Source organism: Labeo rohita, chromosome 7, assembly GCF_022985175.1.
Source record: "Labeo rohita strain BAU-BD-2019 chromosome 7, IGBB_LRoh.1.0, whole genome shotgun sequence".
NCBI lineage: Eukaryota > Metazoa > Chordata > Actinopteri > Cypriniformes > Cyprinidae > Labeo > Labeo rohita.
This window is the reverse complement of record NC_066875.1, coordinates 10,433,364-10,454,858: the sequence shown is the minus strand read 5'-3', so window position 1 is coordinate 10,454,858 and position 21,495 is coordinate 10,433,364. Positions and strand designations below refer to the sequence as shown.

General features: G+C 36.7%; 1 protein-coding gene across 2 annotated transcripts in view; it reads left to right on the top strand.

Annotated features, from left to right (window-relative positions):
* acsf3 (acyl-CoA synthetase family member 3) overlaps positions 1–21,495 on the top strand; it is a 58,610-nt gene that overhangs the window by 8,085 nt on the left and 29,030 nt on the right. For both annotated transcript variants that reach the window (XM_051116075.1, XM_051116074.1), the window contains exons 4-7: positions 8,074–8,228; positions 8,533–8,678; positions 14,248–14,345; positions 16,510–16,636. In XM_051116075.1, the coding sequence (XP_050972032.1) occupies positions 8,074–8,228; positions 8,533–8,678; positions 14,248–14,345; positions 16,510–16,636 (526 nt within the window). The remainder of the gene's footprint in view (positions 1–8,073; positions 8,229–8,532; positions 8,679–14,247; positions 14,346–16,509; positions 16,637–21,495) is intronic.

Sequence of the window (21,495 nt, the reverse complement as noted above, 5' to 3'; positions counted from 1 at the left end):
ATGAATCCAGTAATCATAGCAAGTGTAAAGAAATATTCTTGGTCATTTACTACTTAATTTATATGTATTGCATTTGCAGCATACCCTCGATTTAGACTTATCCCTTTGGACTTTGGACACTTTTGAACACAGAAATGCTCTATAATAGTTTATAGTAATGCAGTACATTTGAGGGCTTTTCACACCTAAAATCATTAACACTGCGCTTAACCCGAATTATCGTTGTTCTAAACCCTAGTTTTAACCTAGCGTAAAGCTGCGATCCACATTTGTAGTTTAAAAGTAGTCGACTATATATCATAAGATTTTAGTTGACCTAACAGTAGATTTAGTCGGCTAAAATCGAATGGATTTAGATACTGTGTAATACAATTAAACATTCCTCTAAAATTACCAAACTTATTATATAGGTTTGATATTAAAGTAGTTCACTTCCAGAATAAAAATGTATGGATAATGTACTCACCCCGTTGTCATCCAAGTTGTTCATGCCTTTCTTTCTGCAGTTGTAAAGAAATTATGTTTTTTGAAGAAAACATTTCGGGAATTATCTCCATGTAGTGGAGACTTCAATGGTGCCCACGAGTTTGAACATCCAAAATGCAGTTTAAATGCAGTTTCAAAGGGATCTAAATGATCCCTCCACTATATGGAGATAATTCTTAAAATGTTTTTCTCAAAAAACATAATTTCTTTATGACTAAAGAAAGAAAGGCATGAACATCTTGGATAACAACAGAGTGAGTACATTATCTGTAAATTTTTGTTCTAGAAGTGAACTGCTCCTTTAAGGTTTTATCATGATAGACACAGAAACATGGTCTTCTTTTCAATGAAATGCCGATGGTTATATAGGCTAATTAGGCATTCTTTGTTACAACTGGTTTGCCACATTCTTTCAAGCAGACATTTTTATATACATAAATTCAGATTAAGTTTTATTAGGGCTACTAAATTAATTCAGTCAAGAGCAGTGAGTGATTTTGTGAGTGAGTGAGTGAGTGAGTAGAATAACATTGTGCAGTAAACGGTAAAACTGTTTGCAATACAAATCAGTGTGTTTATAGTTAAGATAATACTTTAAAATAATATGGTAAGACACACCAATTTGCAATATCAAGTAGCAAAACAAACTGCTTTATATAAGCTAAAAATACCTGGATGTGGATGAGAGTGGAAGTCAGACCCATAAAATTTACAAATGGCCGTGCCTGCTCTTATGGGAAAGATAAGGTGGATACATGAACATGAAATTCATGGACCAAGTAAAGTAATCCCACCTCAGACAATTTTGCAAAAATTTTTTTTTTAAAAGTGTTCAAATCGAGCCATTCTCAGATGCCTGCTGGTGTGACAGTCACACCGACAGAGGCCACTCCCATGATAGTTGATTGACATGAGCATCTTACCTCAGATCAACAGTACGACCTCCATTGTTTCGATGCCGGAGCAGGGATATAAGTTAGACAAGAATATCTTAGATTGAGCATTGTGTTGCTGGATGTAATAATGAACATAGTGGTCGTCATTTACTCCCGAAATCTGAGCCGCTGAAGATGCAGTGGATTACGTTTGTTTGTGAAGGGAATGCGCCTCCCGATCTACATAAATGCGTCTATGTTTGTGCAAATCATTTATGATCCAGCTTCACCTACAGCAGAAGTGAGTATAAGGTTTTTTTTTTATGAATTTCTACAATCACCTTTTCTAATAACGTGCTAGTTAGCAAGTTTTGCGGCTAAATGGGGCTAAAGTCTCTCAGAACAGCTCTTCACTCCACAGAGAGTAGAGAGGGGCAGGGCGAGCAGAGCTCATTTGCATTTAAAAGAACAATTCCTCAGAATGGGATAATTTTTGCAGAGCTCATTTTGACAAGGTAAAAAGTGTGTTGTTTTACACAACCCTTTAGAATTTTTAACCAAAGTATATTATAGACTAAAGAATCATATCAACTTGTGGAAAATGGGCATCGGATGACCCCTTTAACGACAAGCTTCACAATAGTACTTTTAAACTATTCTTGCCTGGTAGGCTTCAATTACTGTACATGACTGTAAATGTGTTTTCCTTTTGTTTTTGTAATCTGTGGAGTCAAAAGTATGCCAGAGATGCAATACACGGAAATAAAGTTGTAAATAATTCCACTAAGATTATTCCACAAAGTGATTTTATTTGTTCCATTATGCACTCACAGCGAACTTTCTTAGAGCAACATTGCAGAAGTCGTGCTGCAAGCGTCAGTGAGTGGGGGCATCAGCCCGGCTCCCCTGGGGAGGAACTCATGAGACCTGCACAATGAAGTTGTGTGTAGCAGGGCGGAGGAGGCCGCTGATCACCCTTATCGGGTACTTGTCAGAGGGATGCGCTAATTGTAGCCGTGTTGCTGCATGCCAGCGCTGCAGGCGTCAATACCAGGACTCAGGAACTGACAGGCTCTGGCTCAAACCTCTCTGTGTATGTGTGTGCGTAAAAAGACAGCCCGGACTGTCACAGCGAGCGCGGAGTTTGCATGATGGATTGCCCAGTGTAGCTTTGTATCTGGCCACGCCAACTCTCGGTAAGGGCTTTAGAAGCAGATCAATGGATGGCGTGACATTGAGGAATGATCCGCGTTTTGTAAAGGGAGGGGGCTTACGGCAGTGAGCGAGCAAGCGGAAGGGCTTTAAGGTCCAGGAGAATTTAATGGGAGTCAAGGATCTGATTGACAAGAAAGGTCTGGAGAGGACACACCAGGGAAAAAAGACATTCAGGACAACGAGAAAGTTACATTCTTTGTTTTCCACAGCTATGACCTTCAACGCACATGTTAAAAAACAAACGCCTTCTTTGAGAGATCAAACGCTTTCTTCACCACAAGGGTTTTATTATTTACAACATGCGGTTCAGTAATTTTTAATGAAGCAGAAAAATCGATATTTGAGCCACCATTACTTTAGCTTGGAGTTGTTTGAGTGATGAGCGCTCATCTCAGTTCTGGTGGGAGCAAAACATGCGTGTAGGTGAATTTATTGTGGTATGAATGCATTAGACAGCCTGCAGTCAGAGACTCTGCTGTTATTAATGATGGGATGTAAAAGGTTATCCATCATGTGATGGTGCAGGGTGGGAGATTTCTACATGTATGTTGCTCATTATTGGATTTTGGTGTGTGTTCGTGTGAGATTGGCCATGTACATTTTTCCAGTTACATTTGTTTTAACCGTGTTAAAAACCTATAATATCAAAACTGGAGTATCACAACACATATCAAAAGATCTCTATGCTAGTGTACTTTTAAATATTGACGACAAAAACCTTTTATCCAAAATTTTAGAAAATAGATGAAAAATTGGCTTGATTGGCTTGAAGGCTTGATTGTGTTTATGGGGTTCAAAGTTTATGGGGTGTCTTCATGCTTCATTTTTTAAAAATCGCATTATTTTTCAAATATTTTACCTTTATTTTACACTGCTTTTCAGCTAGCATAAAAACGGCCAGTCGATTTCCTGTTTCTGTGAAGGCCCTCCCTCAGAAGTTTGCAATGGGCTCTGATTGGTAAGCTGGCCGACTGTGTTGTGATTGGCTAAACCACCTCTAGTATGTGTCTAAATGTCCCGCCCCCCATCAGCGGCATGTGCTCCGGTGGTATTGTAAACAATGGCGTTGTTGATATTGCTTATCAATTTGAGACCGAATGAGACGCAGAGAATATTAGTGAAGAGGTTCGTGCAGAACTTGTGCAAGCACAGCTCTTAATGGTAGGCCTATGTTTTTTGTTTGTTGTTGTCTCATACTTTTAGATACGCTGTTACGCATAGTTTTGCCAGGTTAATGTGTAAAATAAAGTCCGTTGTCTATAATAAAAGGAAAAGTCTATTCATGTATGTCCTACACAGAGGTCGTGTTAACCGAAAATTGTCCATAATTTACGGAATGTTTTTATCAGTGACGGCAAAACCTGAAGGCCTTCTGTCACTGTGACAGATTACACTGAGGGTGATCTATTGTAACTTGTAACCACAGCTTAAAATGAACACTCGCAAGTGCCAAATGCAAGAAAAAATTGGCATTGGTGAGTATATGTAACAGTGTCAGTCACCAGTTGGCGGGTAAAACTTTTACGAAATATAACAATGCAATATAGTGAAAACAACAGCCAGTTTTTAAAGAGATTTGCTGTTTCTGACGTAAGCGAATACAATAATCTTTTTCTGAGCACAAGATCATCATTATTAGCTGTTCTGTCATAAGCGACAAGAGCGAATCAAATAATGGAGTTCAAACGGCTGATAAGGTCAGAGCAGTGTGATGGCCTGCTTGTTCCTAGGCACAGTTCTAATAACTTTTACCTGAGAAGATATTTCTGCTTCATTTCGGAAGAATAACTTTTCCCTTCTTTATTCTTCATGACCCGAGAATGTGGCGACACAGGTTATGCAGTGAAGTATAGTTCGAAAAGTTGCGCATTTGGCTGTACGCATACACTGAGCCGCTTCAGACAGCACACCAGTAGCACTTCAACGGACGAAAACACACACAATTATGTCAAAATGTTTTGACGAGTTACCTCATAAACATTTTTTTAAATGAGTTATAAAGTGAATGACCGTAAAGAGTTTGGAGAAAGTCGGATAGGTGCCAGATCCATGTCATATGCATTAGGTTTTAAAGAGACCACGCTGTTTTTGAAGTGAAACCTAACCTGCTGAAGTCTTTTATTGATGTAAATCAAAGAACAAAAGAAAAAGAGAAATCATCTCTCGAGTGCTCTAGTCGCTGATTAACTTTTGTAGCTTGAATAAAGATTAATCTGTATAGTTTATGCATAAACAATTTATAGTTTATGTGAAGATTGTTTTAAAATCACTTAAATTAAATTTATTATATATTTCCTAAAAGCCTAAAAATAAGAAATAATAGCTTTCAATTATACTGTAATTTTGAATGGCTATAATTAATAGGTAAAATTGATGGAAAATGCATTTAATAGAGACACCAGTAGTAGGACAAATTAAAAACATTGTACATACGTTTAGTCGTTGTAGTAGCCTGTTTTTGCAAAAAGTGTTTCATGGTCGGTAAAAAAAAAATTTGGCCGATAAATTTTATCACGACACTGGCAAGTGTGGCAAAAAGTTAGTTTTACGCCCTGCTTGTAACTGTAAATCCTGCCGTTGTCCCGTTGGTGGTGAGTGCGCTCCAGTGTGGCAACACAGTATGGGATCCAGAACAAAAATGAAATTGTCACAAATCTTTTGCTATGCGTTTAATTATGCACAGGCGAGTACCCAGTTCAAGCTACAGCAATCTATCGCACCACATTAAAGAGCGCCAAAACGGTATTTATTGCTTGAATTTCCTAATGAAATGGACAGAATTTGAAATCTGAGACTTTGTTTCATATCAAAAGTAATAAAGCACAGAGCTTAGCCTATTGCGATCATAAAAAATGAGAATCTATTAAAAAGATTTTTTTTTTATGCAGCCCTAACATGTTTTGTTGTTTTTAGTGGCCTCCACTGTCACTGCAGGGTGTGGTGTTGAACGCACAGTCTCTGTTCATTTGTTCTCTTCAAAATAAATGCATAAGCCTGTAGGGTCCTGTAGGTTCATGATTAAAAATGAAGATGTGAACAAAAATAAAAACAAATAAATGTGTTATTATAATAAAAATATGACAAATGACAGACAATGTTAAAGTCTAAAGCAACCTTGGTCCTACCCCATCTTATTTCTCATTTAAAATTCATGAACACAGGAAAGACGGTTTGAACCTTCGCAAAGACCTGCCTGCATCGTGTTCTTACTCAGTGAAAATACATTGCGGAGCAAAGAAGACACTGATAATGCGCCGACAGATATAGCAGGTTACTTCTGGTATGAAACAGTATGAAATAAATTCTTAGCTTTCAAATTTTGTCTTTTTTTATATAATAAATACTATTTTGTGGATCTTCAATGATCAGATTGCCTGTCAATCAAGCTCCCCGCAAAGAGTCAATTGTTTTCAGTCATCAAGGGAATTTGGAAAATTTGAAAGAATAACCTACTGCACCTGCCAAAATGTGCTGTTACACTGTCTGTGCACTGTGCAATGAGCCTGACTTGACCTTCAGTCCCACAATGCAAAGTACTTGACTTGACCTTTCATTTTCAGTGTAATGAATGAACAGCTTGAAGTTGCACTCCTCTTTTCTCTTTCTTTCTTTCTTTCTTTCTTTTTCTTTTTCTTTTTCTCTTTCTTTTATTCTTTCTTTTTTGTTGCTACTTGCAGCTATGTTTAATTAATTTGTTCCAAGTTTCTGAAACTTTGTGTGTTTTCTTATAGCCCAACAAATTAATTGCCTGAAGTCTGCAGAACAATTTGACAAGTTAAATTATTTTGATAGCTTATTGTCAGGAATGTCTCCAGACAAAAAGTGCCAGATTTTCTGTGAATTTGATGAGCAGCCTGTGCACGACAAGTTTACACACATACATAGTGTACTTTGAAATAAACAATATCAAAGTACAAACAAATTCATTCAATTCTTTGTTGGGGGGCTAATGAAATGAAAAGAGAAACCAGAGCAACTTGGGTACCGGAGTGGAGAGGAGGAGGAGGTGTGGTGATGAGAGATGGGTTTTTGATGATAAAAGAAGTGTCACTCTGTGTGTGTGTGTGTGTGTGTGTGTGTGTGTGTTGGTGGGGGGGTTGATGGAGAGAGTGCGAGACAGCAGGAATGATAAGAGCATGGAGGTACTGAAGCAGGAAATAATGAAATGGAGAGAGAGAGAGAGGGCGGGGGGAGATGTGTGCCTCCCAGGGGGGACAGAGCCAAGGAGAATCTGTCGTTCACCTTCAATTAATTCACGCGTTTCTCCCACTGTGTTCTAAAGGTGCAGCCAGGCGTGCCGCCCGACTGCGAGACTGTGTGTGTGTGTCTGTGTGTGTGCGCGAGATGAAAAAGAAAGAATTGTTATATTGTAACTTTTATGTGTGAATTGTACACGTTTATGTTTGATCATCCATTGTACCGCCCTTCATTCTCATGTGTTTGTATGTCGTACAATGAAAGTACGTGACTGAAAAGAGTGAGTAAAGTTAGATGCTCTGTAATTGATTTGTGTGCCTGCATGAGAAGTGTGTTTATATCGGCAGTTATGCTGCTTGTCTACATGCATCTGTTTCTGTCTGACAGACTGGGATGAGTGTGGGTGTGTGGTGGGGATTGGGTCTGCCGTCCTTCACTATGCTTCACGCAACGCATTCATCAAAAGCAGAGAAACACTGTAAAAGCCCAGTGTGTCCTGCACAGTGCAGTCTTCACTCTGACCTCAATAGTAGCTCTACAGGGAATCTGAACCGTTTCTCTTCTACTGTGAATCACACTGACCTTTACAAATCTATACTCGCTTTTTCCTTTTTTAACAACATTCCTCTAGTGGACAACCTTTCCCCCCAAGCTTATACAGTCACCAAGACAAATAACACTAGGGATGCACAATCAGTGACTTAATCAGTATCTGTTGTGTTTTTTTCTGTAATTAACGGTAACGGTCTGATTAGGCGTTTTTTTTTTTTTTTTTTGCATGGTTATAGAAGTATATTTTTTCTGCTCTATATTTAAATATTTTGATGTCTGATTTCACTTATTGTGAACTAAGGGAGTCTGCAAAAGGTGCAGAAAATATATTTCAGTATTTCCCTTCATCCCAGTGGCAGCTGGCAATGTCCTGCAAACATTTCGCAGCTTAGTCTGTTTGTTTTTTTGATTTGCTTTTATGGATATTCATCAGTTATAATAATTATCTGGTCATTTAAATTTAAACCTTAATATATGATGACAAATAACAGATAGGCAAATTAAAATAACCAGCCAAGCTTTACAATGACAAAACATGTAGTGTTAAAAGAAAAATAATTATTGGTAAATGAATTTCCAACATTTACATATCAGTACTTACAGTACCTACAGATTTAGAACATACTGAAATTATCATTTGCAAATTTGGCTGATTTGTTTCCTGTTATATTTATATAAAACTGTTCAGTTAAACATTTGGTTGACAATGCTTGAATTTTTCTGTTTGTTTGTTTTTGCTGTGTTCCAGGTTTGGGAGGAGTTGATTGGTTCGAAGTCCCCCATGGTAAATGTATTTATGGCAGTTCCCACCATCTACTCTAAACTCATTGAATATTACGACCAACACTTCACTCAACCCCGAGTCCAAGACTTCATCAGGGCTGTGTGCAAAGAGAGAATACGGTACATCCTCTGTCTTTCTCTGTTGAAACACCACAGTAATTTAGCTAGGATCCTGGCTCATAGCCTCTGTCTTCAGATGCAACCAGCCAGAGCATCTCCCCCAAAATTCTCTTTTTTTCTTCAGTAAACCTACATCAAAGAGAAGCCTTCAAACCTTTATTTGGCTCAGTCACGTAAGCTTCTGTGTACTTTACCTCAGGGTCAAATGGCGAAACAAGACTTTTTGAAGAAAAACAACCAGTGCATAATTTCCAACTTTAAAAATGTGTGGAAAATGACGGCCAATTCTCTCTCGCTCTATCAGGTTGATGGTGTCTGGTTCTGCTGCTCTTCCACAGCCTATCCTGGAGCGTTGGGCAGAGATCACAGGTCATGTGCTGCTGGAGCGCTATGGCATGACTGAGATTGGCATGGCACTGTCAAATCCACTTAAGGGACCACGTGTACCTGGTACTACATCACTTCATAAATGTGTCTACCAACAACAATAATAGCAAATATGTGTACACTTAACAAAAGTTAACAAAGATATACCATATGTGACCCTGGACCACAAAACCAGTCTTAAAAGAGAAGTTCACTTCCAGAACAAAAATTTACAGATAATTTATTCACCCGCTTGTCATCCAAAATGTTTATGTCTTTCTTTCTTCAGTCGATAAAAAAAATATGTTTTTTGAGGAAAACATTTCAGGAATATTTTCCATATAGTGGACTTCTATGGTGCCCCAAAGTATGAACTTCCAAAATGCAGTGTAAATGCAGATTAAATGCAGCTAGATTAAATTCTTCCCAGCCGAGGAAGAAGGGTCTTATTTAGCAAAACAATCGGTCATTTTTTAAACAAATTGACAATTTATATACTTTTTAACCTCAAACACTTGTCTTGTCTAAGTCTGTGTTTTTTTCCAGTTCAATACGGACAATACAGTTAGGGTATTTCGAAAAACTCCCATCTCGTTATCTTCCCCAAATTCAAAATTGTCCTACATCACTGCAGAAGTACCGACCCAGTGTTTACAAAGTGAACATGCAAAGAAGATCAAACTCCCTTTACAAAAAAAGGTAAAACAGCGATGTAGGATGATTTTGATGTTGAAGAAGAAAAGGAGACAGGAGTTTTTCCACATACCCTAACTGTATTGACCCGGCTTACACAGACTACATATGCACATCGCAGAGAGAAGACAAGAGGAGCATTTGAGGTTAAAAAGTATATAAATTGTCAGTTTGTTTCGAAAATGGCAGATCGTTTCGCTAGATAAGACTATTCTTCCTCGACTGGGATCGTTTAGAGCCTTAACTTAATTTCTTTTCTGACTGAAGAAAGGAAGACATGAACATCTTGAGTGACTAAGGGCTGAGTAAATTATCTGTAAATTTTTGTTCTGGAGGTGAACTTCTCCTTTAAGCAGCACAGGTATATTTCTAGCAATAGCCTAAAATACACTGTATATGTAAAAATGTTCTTTTATGCCAAAAATCATTAGGATATTAATTAAAGGTCATGTTCCATGAAGATATTTTGTAAATTTCCTACAATAAATATATCAAAACTTAGTTTTTGATTAGTAATATGCATTGCTAAGAACTTCATTATTTATTATATTTATTATATATAATTTATATTTATTTATTATATATTCAATTAACTTCATTAATTCAACTTTAAAGGCGATTTTTAAAATATTTAGTTGTTTTGCACCTTTAGATTCCAGATTTTCAAATAGCTGTATCTGAAAGCCAAATATTGTCATATCCCAGCAAACCATATATCAATGGAAAACTTAATTATTCAGCTTTCAGATTATGTATAATCTCAATTTCAAAAAATTGACCCTTATGACTGGTTTTATGATCCAAAGTCACATATATCGTCACCAATACAGAAGTTCAACTAAAGATTCTGAAAGCTTGTTTGAAGAAGATCCCATATTGGTCTTTTATGGCTTCACAGTTTGTAATTTTAAGAGCTAGGCTCATATAGTTACTATAACAATACTATTGCAAATACTTTTGGCTACGATAATCATGTAGTAAAAATCTGATTTTGAGGCTGCTCGAGTTCTTAAAGTTACTTACTGTAAAGTCAATAGCTATATATAATAGAAAGGTAACACTTAAGTATAGGGACCAATTCTCACTATTGACTAGTTGCTTATTAGTATGCGTATTATTATCTTATTGGCTGTTAATTAATACTTACAAAACACATATTCTGCATGACCAAATTCTACATTCTTAATCCTACCCAATACCTAATTATACTTAAGCAACAAATTAAGAGTTTATTGAGGCAAAAGTCGTTGCTAATAGCAAGAATTGGACCTTAAAATAAGCTATGACAAAAAAAAAAAAAAAATCTATCTAACAAATTTATATTTACTGTACCTTCATTTTGTGTTTTGTCTTTTTTGGTCAGTGAATCATACTTAAAATATGAGTGCAGGGAGGCAGAAAGACGGTCTGTAAACATAACTTTACAGAAGCATACAAAATAACTTAGTGTTGATTAACATTTTTTCAGCTGAGTGAGTGTCTCACTTTGATTTAATCAACATGGTTTTGATTTGATTAACATGATTTTGTGCAACAAAATGGCAATTACAACTACACAGTGTGTCTACCTTTTGTTTTTTGTTCTTCATTTTATGATGAATGGAAACTAGCGTTAAAGTGTACAGTAATAATGCTACTATCTGCTGTCAGCCAGATAGTTACTGGTGCTGAATTATTTGCAATATTATCATATGTGTAGTATTAATATGATATTATTATTTTATATTTTAAATATCATGGTATTCTTCAATATTTAACACGTTAAATTTTTACTGTGTACAATGACTGAATTAAAATCTGAACAATCAACTGCCATTTAGATGAATGTGAATATAAACAACGGATAGCTTTTTTTGGTATTATATACCTCTTACTTCTGCCAGACTCTGAAATAGAGGTACTTTGAATTTTTATAATCAGCTTGGCTTTGTTACTTTTTCTTCTACTGATGTTTAGCCCTAATCCTTCATCTCTGTAACACTGTTTTTTTTTCGCAGACAGTTTATGATGGCAAGTTGTCACAGATCAACCTCCGTTCTGAACTAGTTTGTTTGTCTTTCTTTCGTCTGCGTTTTGTTGTTTACGTGTGATTATCTTCTGAGAAACTCTCCATGGGTCTTTGTGAGTGATGTAGCACTGATCAAACTGCTCCCATCAACTTCCACGTCTTCTTTTAGTGTCAGTATCAAAGCACTTTTAGTGCTCTTCTTGCAATTTCTTGCATTGCTCTGGTTGTCTGAGGATTGTTTTGTTCGTCTTTTGACACGTGTTTGTGAGTGAAGGTGCTAACGTGGCTGTCAGAGGCAGCTCGTGTGCCGTGTAGTTTTATTAGTGAAGAGTTTGGAGGAAAAATGGGCTGAAGTTAACGCTCAGAGGTGATGATTAAGAGGAGTTTGCCACTGTTAACATTTCCTGCTCGGCCCCATGAGACGACAGCATGAGGCTGTCTAATTCAAAAGTAGGTTGAAGCCGATCAATATCAGTCACAGGGTTGACTGTGATCACCAGAGGGAGACATCCATGAATTATGATGAGTTTGATCTAATGTGTGTGGCAGTGTGAATCTTTGTTGTAAAAGAATGTTGATGCTATAAATCTCCTAACTGAGATTAAAAAGTCTCTTAAGAAGTTGTTTGGATTTTTCTAACAGTCAGTTCATGAAATAATGCAGTTCTTGTTTTTTTCCAATTTAAAAAGAGCTTGAAACTTGATTAGGCATTGTTCTAGTTTAATTCTTTTTTTTATAATTTAAGATATATTGCTAATGTTAATTATACAAAAGGATAGTTCTTCCATCTATTCTAATATACACAACAGAGTATCAGCTATGATACAAAACACACATTTATCTAGCCACTATGCACTGTGTAACACCCATAAGCCAGCAATTCAGTTTAGCTAGGGTCTATATCTTTTATCAGAAGAGTGACACATCTTAATTAAATATACTTATTAATTAATTGAATTTCTTCTTAATATGTTTATGTAGTACAGTAGTGTGGTGTAATATCTGTATGGTGTACAAATATACAAAACATATTTTTTTCAGCTTTCATTTTCAAACACAAGCAAGAGAGCTTGTTTTTATGAAAAAAAGAAGTTATTTATAAATATTTTTATTGATATTTTAATGCATTTTCGAACCTTCATCTCTCTCTTTCTCTTTCATTTGATCAATTTCTGTTGTAACTGCTCCACACCAGATTCTCCACCTTAGTTTTCTCACCATGACTCACTTTCTGCACTTTGTCTTTCTATCCGTTTTCAATTTGATTTTAGTGTACTTTATTGGCATGACAAAAACTGCATTTGAATTACCAAAGCATTCGTAGCATAGCCGGATACAATGAGGCATGTAGCAAAATAAGTAAAGCAAAGAAGTAAAATAGTGCAACTGGAGTAACTGTAGGGTCATTCTAGAATTGTGGGTAAATCTCATGTCCGTGAAGTACATTTTTAATATATTTTCATCAATATAAAGCCCCGATGCTTAATTTTCTAGTACACAATTATATTTTCCCAATCACACTACTAAATGTTGAAAAAGCCATATCTTTTGTTCAAAAAACAGTGTTACACAAGTATTATTCCTGCAAATTTTAAAAAGACAATTCAACTAAAACTTTTGTTTATGAAAATACATTTCTAAACATACCAAATGCTCAGTTGTTCTAGGCTTCTATGTTAAGTATAGGCCCAAAACACTAAAAATGTCAAAGTTACCTGTCAACTGTGTTGTCCAGTAAAGGTAACATGGTGGACAGTTGCAAACATAGATTGTATTTTATGCACATATTCCTGCAGATCACCTTTATTTATATAGCACTTTATATAATATAGATTGTCTCAAAGCAGCTGTGTAAGATCACGTTTGGGTTTTTGGGAAAAAGGAGAACTTTTTTCTTCACATTGTCAAATTATAAATGAACCCCTAATTATAGAATGACCCTGTAATTATTGAAATAGCATTATTAATGGCATTATTAACAAATTTTGAAGCATAAATTCAGCTACTTTTGTTACTACTGTTCTATTTCTTATTTCTTAGGATGTGCTACAGGCATGAAGAATACATCAATGCCCTAGCAATCACCGTGAACCCCCTATAGCATTGAATTTAACACAGGCAAACACCAATGAAAATGTAGAAATCTAGTTAAACAAGCCATTCAGAAGGGTAAACTACAGAAAAATAAATCTAATTGTCCCAATAGTAGTAATGCACATTAGTTATTTTTCTTTCCATGTTGTACTAGGAGGTACTGCCACTCCCTGTGGTGGCACAGTGTGGATTGCTGTGCGAGAGGCTTTGAATAAAACATGAGTGTGTGTGTGTGTGTGTGTGTGTGTGCGCGCATGTGTGTGTCCTCTGTTTTAATGAGGGCTTGTGATGGGCAGAGGGACTGGAGGCTTGTTAATGGCTTCTTTAAGCAGTCTGGGAGCTATTGTGTCCTTTTCTCATTTTGTGACAGGAATGCTGCTACAGGGAGAACCACATTCCAGTATATACTTACACACAATCATATCCCAGTGGACACCGTGCATAGACCTCAAATCAGCCCCCATCTCATTTATATTCACACTCAAGCCCCTAATGGTCAGATTTCACATACGTGTGTATATAGGAGTAAGACATCTCTTCAGCTGTGTATATCTGTGCTACAGCTTTACAGTGCAGACAGAATTTATTGTTTAGTCAGAGTGATTCAGTGTTACAATAAGCTGACATTTTTTCTCCAAACATTTTGACAGTGAAGGTTTTGCAAGGAGTTTGAGTATTATTTTTCCCAGTATCCAAAGTGAAGCCTCTCTTTCTTAGGAAATGCTATATAATTAATGTTTTACGTTGCAATCAGAACGTGGTAAACCAATAGTTTGGCTGCATGTAAGCCACCAAAATAAAAGAAAATAAAAGACAACAAGTTGTATTTAACGAAAATGCCTGTGTGTGTTTTTCCAGGTGCTGTTGGAGTGCCTCTGCCAGGAGTGGAAGTGCGTATCATGATGACAAACTCCACCAACACTATCATCGCTGAGGGCAACAACAAAGGAACCCGGGTACCTAGGAATATTCTGATATTTCCTATAGTAAATAAGTGTTCCTGTCCGCCTTTTTCCTACGCCATATGACACTTGGCACGGATTATGGGTGTAACTTCTATTAAACTGTAATCAATGGGCGACTGACTATAAACTTGCTTAGGATTCACTGTATGAATGCAGTAGTAATCATTTACAAAAACTGGGTGCAATGAGGTGAAATATAATTCTTCTCATTCAGCCATCGAGCATAAAAAGGAAACTTTAACATTTTAACAAGTTACTATCAGCAGATCATGAATAACCGCAAAAATCTTTTAGCAGCAATATTGTAGACGTGTTAAATATTACTGCGTAGTGGTAATATATTTAGGTCTGTATTATTTAACTTATGTGTATGTTGCGTTAATCACAAATGTTCCAACATTAACTGGCACATTTATGCATATTTAATAGTGCTTTCCCTCATTTTGACACATAAATGCTGTATTTTCCACCTTTGAAATATTCCAATAAGGGATTAGAACTGAAAAAGGGTCAAAAACTGTAAGCACTGTGAGCACTGGTAAAATGGTAAAGAGTTATGAGTGATGATTTGGAGAGAAAAATGGGAGCAGACAACAACTGTGCCGTTTCTGTTGTCTTTTTCATATTAATACCGCGGGATACAAAAGAAAAAAAAAAAAAGTAATCAGGAGAAACAGAACACAGCGAACTGAAAATAGCTTTATCTCAGATATTCTTTTGATACCAAAGCCACATTAATACCAAGCATTACTTATGTTTGCCTGACAGATAAAAATAGAGCTGTACTGGTCATTTAGTCAAACTGACCAATAAGGGTTATTTGGAGTGCAGCCCTATTATTTGAAATTGCTTGTTTCAAGCATTTTAAGTGTCAGTTCCCCAGTGCTAGCCATAATTTAAAATGCAGTAAACCTGTACAGAAGAAGGTGAGTAGTTATTCACTAAGTGCACATATACACAATCTTGTGCATAAAACCTGTGCAAATGTTTTCACACAAAAATCATGATTAAACTGTAAGTATGCATTGATAGAATCTGCAGAATCTGCAAAATGTTAATTATTTTACCAAACTAAAAGAGGGATAATACAAAATGCATGTTTTTTTTTTATTTAGCACTGACCTAATTACAATATTTCATATAAAAAATGTTTACATATAGTCCACAAGAGTAAATAATAGTTGAATTTATAAAAATGACCCTGTTCAAAAGTTTCAAAAGTATGTTTCTTAATACTGTGTTGTTACCTGAATGATCCACAGATGTTTTTTTGTTTCTTTTTGTTTAGTTTAATGATAGTTGTTCATGAGTCTCTTGTTCGCCCTGAACAGTTAAACTGCCTGCTGTTCTTCAGAAAAATCCTTCAGGTTTTTTCAGCATTTTTGTGTATTTGAACCCTTTCCAACAATGACAACATGATTTTGAAATCCATCTTTTCACACTGAGGACAACTGAGGGACTCATATGCAACTATTACAGAAGGCAATATTAAATAATAAAAACATGATATCTGTGCAAAATAAGAAAAATGTCTTCATTCTGTTTAAAAGTTTACACCCCTGGCTCTTAGTGCATTGTTTTTCCTTCTGGAGCATCAGTGAGCGTTTGAACCTTCTGTAATAGTTGCATAGTCCCTCAGTTGTCCTCAGTGTGAAAAGAACATCATACAGTCATTGTTGGAAAGGGTTTAAATACACAAAAAAGGGACCTGAAGGATTTTTCTGAAGAACAGCAGGCAGTTTAAATGATGAACAAGAGACTCATGAATGACTATAACAAAAAAAAACAAAAAAAAAAAACAGCTGTAGTTCATTCAGGTAACAACACAGTATTAAGAAACATACTTTTGAAACTCAAAAGTATCTCATTTTTGAGAGTAACTCATTTTTGTAAATTCAACTATTATTTAGTCTTGTGGACTATATGGAAACATATTTTATGTGAAATATCTTATTCATGCAATACTGAATAAAAATTATTATGGTAAAATAATTAACATTTTGCAGATCTGCACTGTGTATGGATCGACCTCAACTTTGTATTTACATACAGTTTTCAATGAAGAAGACTTAATGATTTTGTACAGATTTTTTTTCCATTGAGTCTCTGAACCTGTGTGTGTGTGTGTGTGTGTTTTTTTTTTTTTTTTTCTCAGGTGAAGGCAGGTTTGGAGGGAAAGGAGGGTGAACTGTTGGTTCGAGGTTCTTCTGTCTTTCAGAAGTACTGGAACAAACCTAAGGAGACCGCAGACACCTTCACTGAGGATGGATGGTTCAAAACCGGTACTGATCTCACACTTACTTTATGCTTGTCTGTTATGATACTACACGTACAGTACAGGGGAGCATGTCTACACACTGTGCATAAGTAAAACTGTGTTCTGTGGGACATTCTCAGGTGGAGCCGTATGAAGGTTTGACTGAATAAAGTGCAAGACATACCTAATGTCTATATGTCTTGCAAGATAAGACATAAAGACATATAGAAGAATTGTTTGCCCAAGAATGAAAATTCTGTCATCATTTATTCTTGACTTTTCTTATACTAAAATAACACTACTGCAGCATAGACATAAGTTTGTTCCTTACAGAAAGCTATCATATGGCGTCAGAAAACTATAGAATATTAATGTCATGGACAATTTAATGGCACTTCTCTGTGTCTTGTTTGCTTCTTGCATCCTTTCAATGAATAGTAAAATATATTTTTCTGTGAGTTCTGTAAAAGAAAGTTGACCATACATACCAACTGTGACCATAAATTATGACAGTTTTATAGATGACAGAACTATTCTAAAAAAAAAAAAGTAAATAAAAATGTAAAGGAATAGAGAGCAGTTTGATGAGAGAGTGAGTGCGTGCAGGAGGCAGCAAGCACAGAGTTGCAGTGCTCCATGCTTCTGTCACACTCCATTACACAGCACCATCCCATAATAAGAGAGAGCAATCAGCTCAAAACACACCAGTCTGGAGCCTGTGTGTGTGTGTGTGTGTGCTTTCATTGCAGTGGTATGTATTCATGGACAAAACAATTTTTGAAACAGATTGCTTCTTGTTTATTAATATTTAGGCTCTCACCAGTATTAATACCAATACTAACTTAGTAGTATCAGTACTAATATAATAATGTTACCAAATCTGTTGCCATAAAGTGCATAAAGAGACCACCACTCAGGAACAGATGATTAAATATGTGATAAAAAAAAGATTATAACATTCATGTAATAATGAATATTCTGTTATCAGTTACTCACCCACGTCGTTCCAAATCTTTGTTAATTTTCAAAACACATATTATGATATTTTTAATGACACCTGATACATTTCTGTCCTTTATTTAAAGGTCCATTCAAACAAAACTTTTAAGCTCCAACAAGACCATAAAGGCATCATAAAAGTAATCTACATGAAGTGATATGAATGTTTTGTGTATGCAAAAAAAAAAGTCACTTTTGAATAGAACTCTGACACACATTCACAAAGAACCATGAAACGTGCATTGTGTCAAATTGGCAGTCCTATGCAATCCCAGCTCCCCAGCTAATTTCCATAATGACCAACACAATCTACCAAAAGCAGCACAAATTAGCAACTATCGCAGCCATGTCAGGCATAAAATGGGTTAAGACATGCTTATTTTGGGCGTTAAATAATGCTGCAAATACCAGTAAATTAATTACCGCAAACCTTAGTAAAACACTTTGCATGATTTATTGAAATACCCTCCACCCATAAAGTTGTGGAGAAAGAGAAAATCCTACAATTACAGATGCAATAAGGTCAGTTAAAAAATTTGTGGCCGTGCCTTTTCAAATTTTTAGTAAATTCTTTTTTTTTTTTTTTTTCAAAACGTGGTAAACCTTAATTTCTGTTATCTTGTATTGCACAAAACTGTCATCTTGGGCAGTTATTGAAGGTTGTCACTGAAACACTTTAACCATTGTGGTGAATGTGTTTAACTGTAAAGCCCCGTTCACACTACTACAAGCGACACGCAGCGACAAAGCGACGCGATCCCATTCATTTCAATGGAGAGCTGCCGATTTCGGGTGACAAACGCGACATCGAGCTACAGTGACCGTTGGCGACCGGATGGGGCGTGTCCAGCGACGCGACAAAGTTCAGAATCCCTCAACTTTATGCAAATGAAGAGCGACTTTCCAGCCAATAGGAAAGAAGACGGTAGAGCTCATGTGATTGTTCTCCTCTCTCAGCCATAGATAAACATACTCAATGGAAAAAAGTAGACTCTGCTTCTCCGTCGTTTTTGTTTGTATGTACAGATTTAATTTATATTTATATTATATTTAGTCTTTTGCCTCCAAAATGTTTGAATTTAGCGGCAAGAAACCTGATTCGCTGTCAAGGCAACCAGTAGTGAGAACGTCCACTAGCAACCTCGTCGCCAGCCTCTGGCGACATGCAGACAGAAGTCGCTGCTAGTGTGAACGGGGCTTAACGTAGGGATCAACCAGTCATCAGCCTGGCAGATCATCAGAGCCAATATTAAGCATTTTTATGATTATCGGTATCAGTCATTTTCAAAACCGATTCACCGATAAAATAATTAAATTTTGAAATGCACTATTTAACTCTGATGCAGCCTGTTGGAACTCACCCCTGTGTGGCCTAGAGCAATCTCCGCCCACCACCTATCTGATTTGTTGCAAGCCAAGTGTCCGGCAAATCAACGCAGGAGGCTGAAGGCACTGAAAGTTTTGTACTCTCAAACCGAAAGTGCTTGCTAACTGGAACTTCTTCAGTGATCAGGCATCAGTTATCTCTGAGAGATAAGGCAGCAGCAGATGTTGCTGAAGTTGCAATAAATCACAATCCACTAACGATACACTGAAGTTGCAAAACACCTCAATATTATCTATGATTTCGCGTTGTGGAAAACGTCATAAATGGAATTTACTGTATAACGTGGAATGTCATGGAATTTGTCAAAGTTTGGATGAATTAACCAGAAATAGGTCAGTACCCTTAAATTGAGTCATGATATGGACTAGTATCTGTAAATATTAAGCCACAAAAACACTATTTAAATATGAATCCTGCATGTTCTGCATGTCTCTGTGTATGTAAATGGCACAGACGCACTGAGTTTTATGCCTTGACTTGCTCTGTACTGTAAATTAAAACTAACTGAAATTTCTAGTGTCACATAGACCAAGATAACAACTTCTACAATGGAGCTATGAAGACAATTAAATGATTTGCATTTATTATATACATTTATGTTGTTGTTTTTTTTAGGTTAATCCATTGATTTGCATTAGATGATGAATTGAATACTCACTTCTACTATTGTAGCTTATGTTTTAGTCATCAGAAATGAATTAATGAGGAATTATGAGAGGTTATGCTATTACGCATACATGTTAATTACTGAAGAAAAATACTTACATTTCCCCAAACTGTTTGGCTATAGTACAGTAATCATAGGCTTAATCATGATACAATATACAATACAATCAATGGCTCCACTTTTAACTCTCTTTATATTACCCTTATTGAAGATGGATGCACAGAGGAAGTCGAGTAAGAAGTGCAGTGTGGGAGTACTACACTCAACCAACACCAGGGAAGGCAGTTTTTGTCAGAGCCCTTGTTATTCATAATTTTCATTTTTACAAAAGACATATATATTGGTTCAAATTATCGGTTATTGGTCTACTCGATCTGCAATGATCGGTATCGGCATCGGCATCGGCCCTGAAAAACACCTATCGGTCGACCCCTACCGTAACGTAACATAAAAAAACACTAACAACACTAACTTTCCTCACTAACAAGGCCGTCGCTAGTGGGGAGAAAGGTGGTGAAGATTGCAGGGGCCCACAGCTGTAGTGGTGTCCCCAGCGATTTCAATGACTGCCCAAGGCCAGCATGAAAGACGCTCAGGACAGTTGACGGGCCACTGCAGCAATTTGTTACGAAAGCTTATCATTTGCACATGTTTGTAAGCCTTGCCAATTTAAACATTCAAGATATTTTAAAGCATCCAAGCACAAGAAGACTCAATTGAGTACTCATAAACACCAAATTGAGTTCTCTTTCGCTTCTTCTTACTTAAGAAGAACTTAGGGTGTGTTCACACTTGCCATGTTTGGTTCGATTAAAACAAACTCAAATGCAATTGCTCCATTAGTGTGGTTCATTGGGGTAAGTGTGAACACTGCCATTCGAACTCTGGTGCGTACCAAACAAGCGGACCAAGGTCACTAAAACGATGGGACTAGAACTCTAGTAAGGTTCAAATGAAATATGAACGCAACATGGACCAAATAATTCTAAACGAACCAAAAACAGGTTGAAATAATAAGATGCGACACTGTGCGTCATAATTTCATGATGAGCACAGGGGAAACATGGAGCAACGAGGAGGTTAAGTGTCTCTGATGAGCCCTTCATGAGTTTGCAGGTGGTGAAAATAAAATCATATGTACACGCAACAGGTATAGGTGTATTCAAGTTAAAGCGGCGCTGAGCAGACCGATCAGTGAATGGGTACTTTGATGTGATACACCGATCTGTCTGCCAGGCGCCTCTTTAAGTCGAACACACCGTTTTTTTGGAGTATTCGGTGAGTTCCGTCACTAAATATATGTCATTCAACCCGACCATTCAGGTTGTGAACTTATCATTATGCTTTTTGGTTTGGTGTCAAAAATAACTGTGAACGCTTAGCAGACCAGGACCAAATGTATAATTTTCCTATTTGGTCTGGACCAAATGAACCAAACCATCAAAACTAAAGGGGTTGGACAAAGAAACTGAAACACTGGCCAAGATAGTATTGGAGGTTTCATGACTATATTTGCGCAGCCTGGTGGCCAGTCTTCACTGATTGCACATTCCACCAGTAAGAACGGAGTGTGAAGGTTGACTATGTGCACCCAATGGTTCAAACATTGTACCCTGAAGGTGGTGTCGTGTATCAGCATGATAATGCACCAATACACACAGCAAGACTGGTGACAGAGTGATTTAATGAACATGAAAGTAAAGTTAAACATCTTCTATGGCCTGCACAGTCACCAGATATGAATATTATTGAGCCACTTTGAGTGTTTTGGAGGAGTGAGTCAGGAAATGTATTCTTACACCAGCATCACGTAGTGACCTGGCCGCTGTTC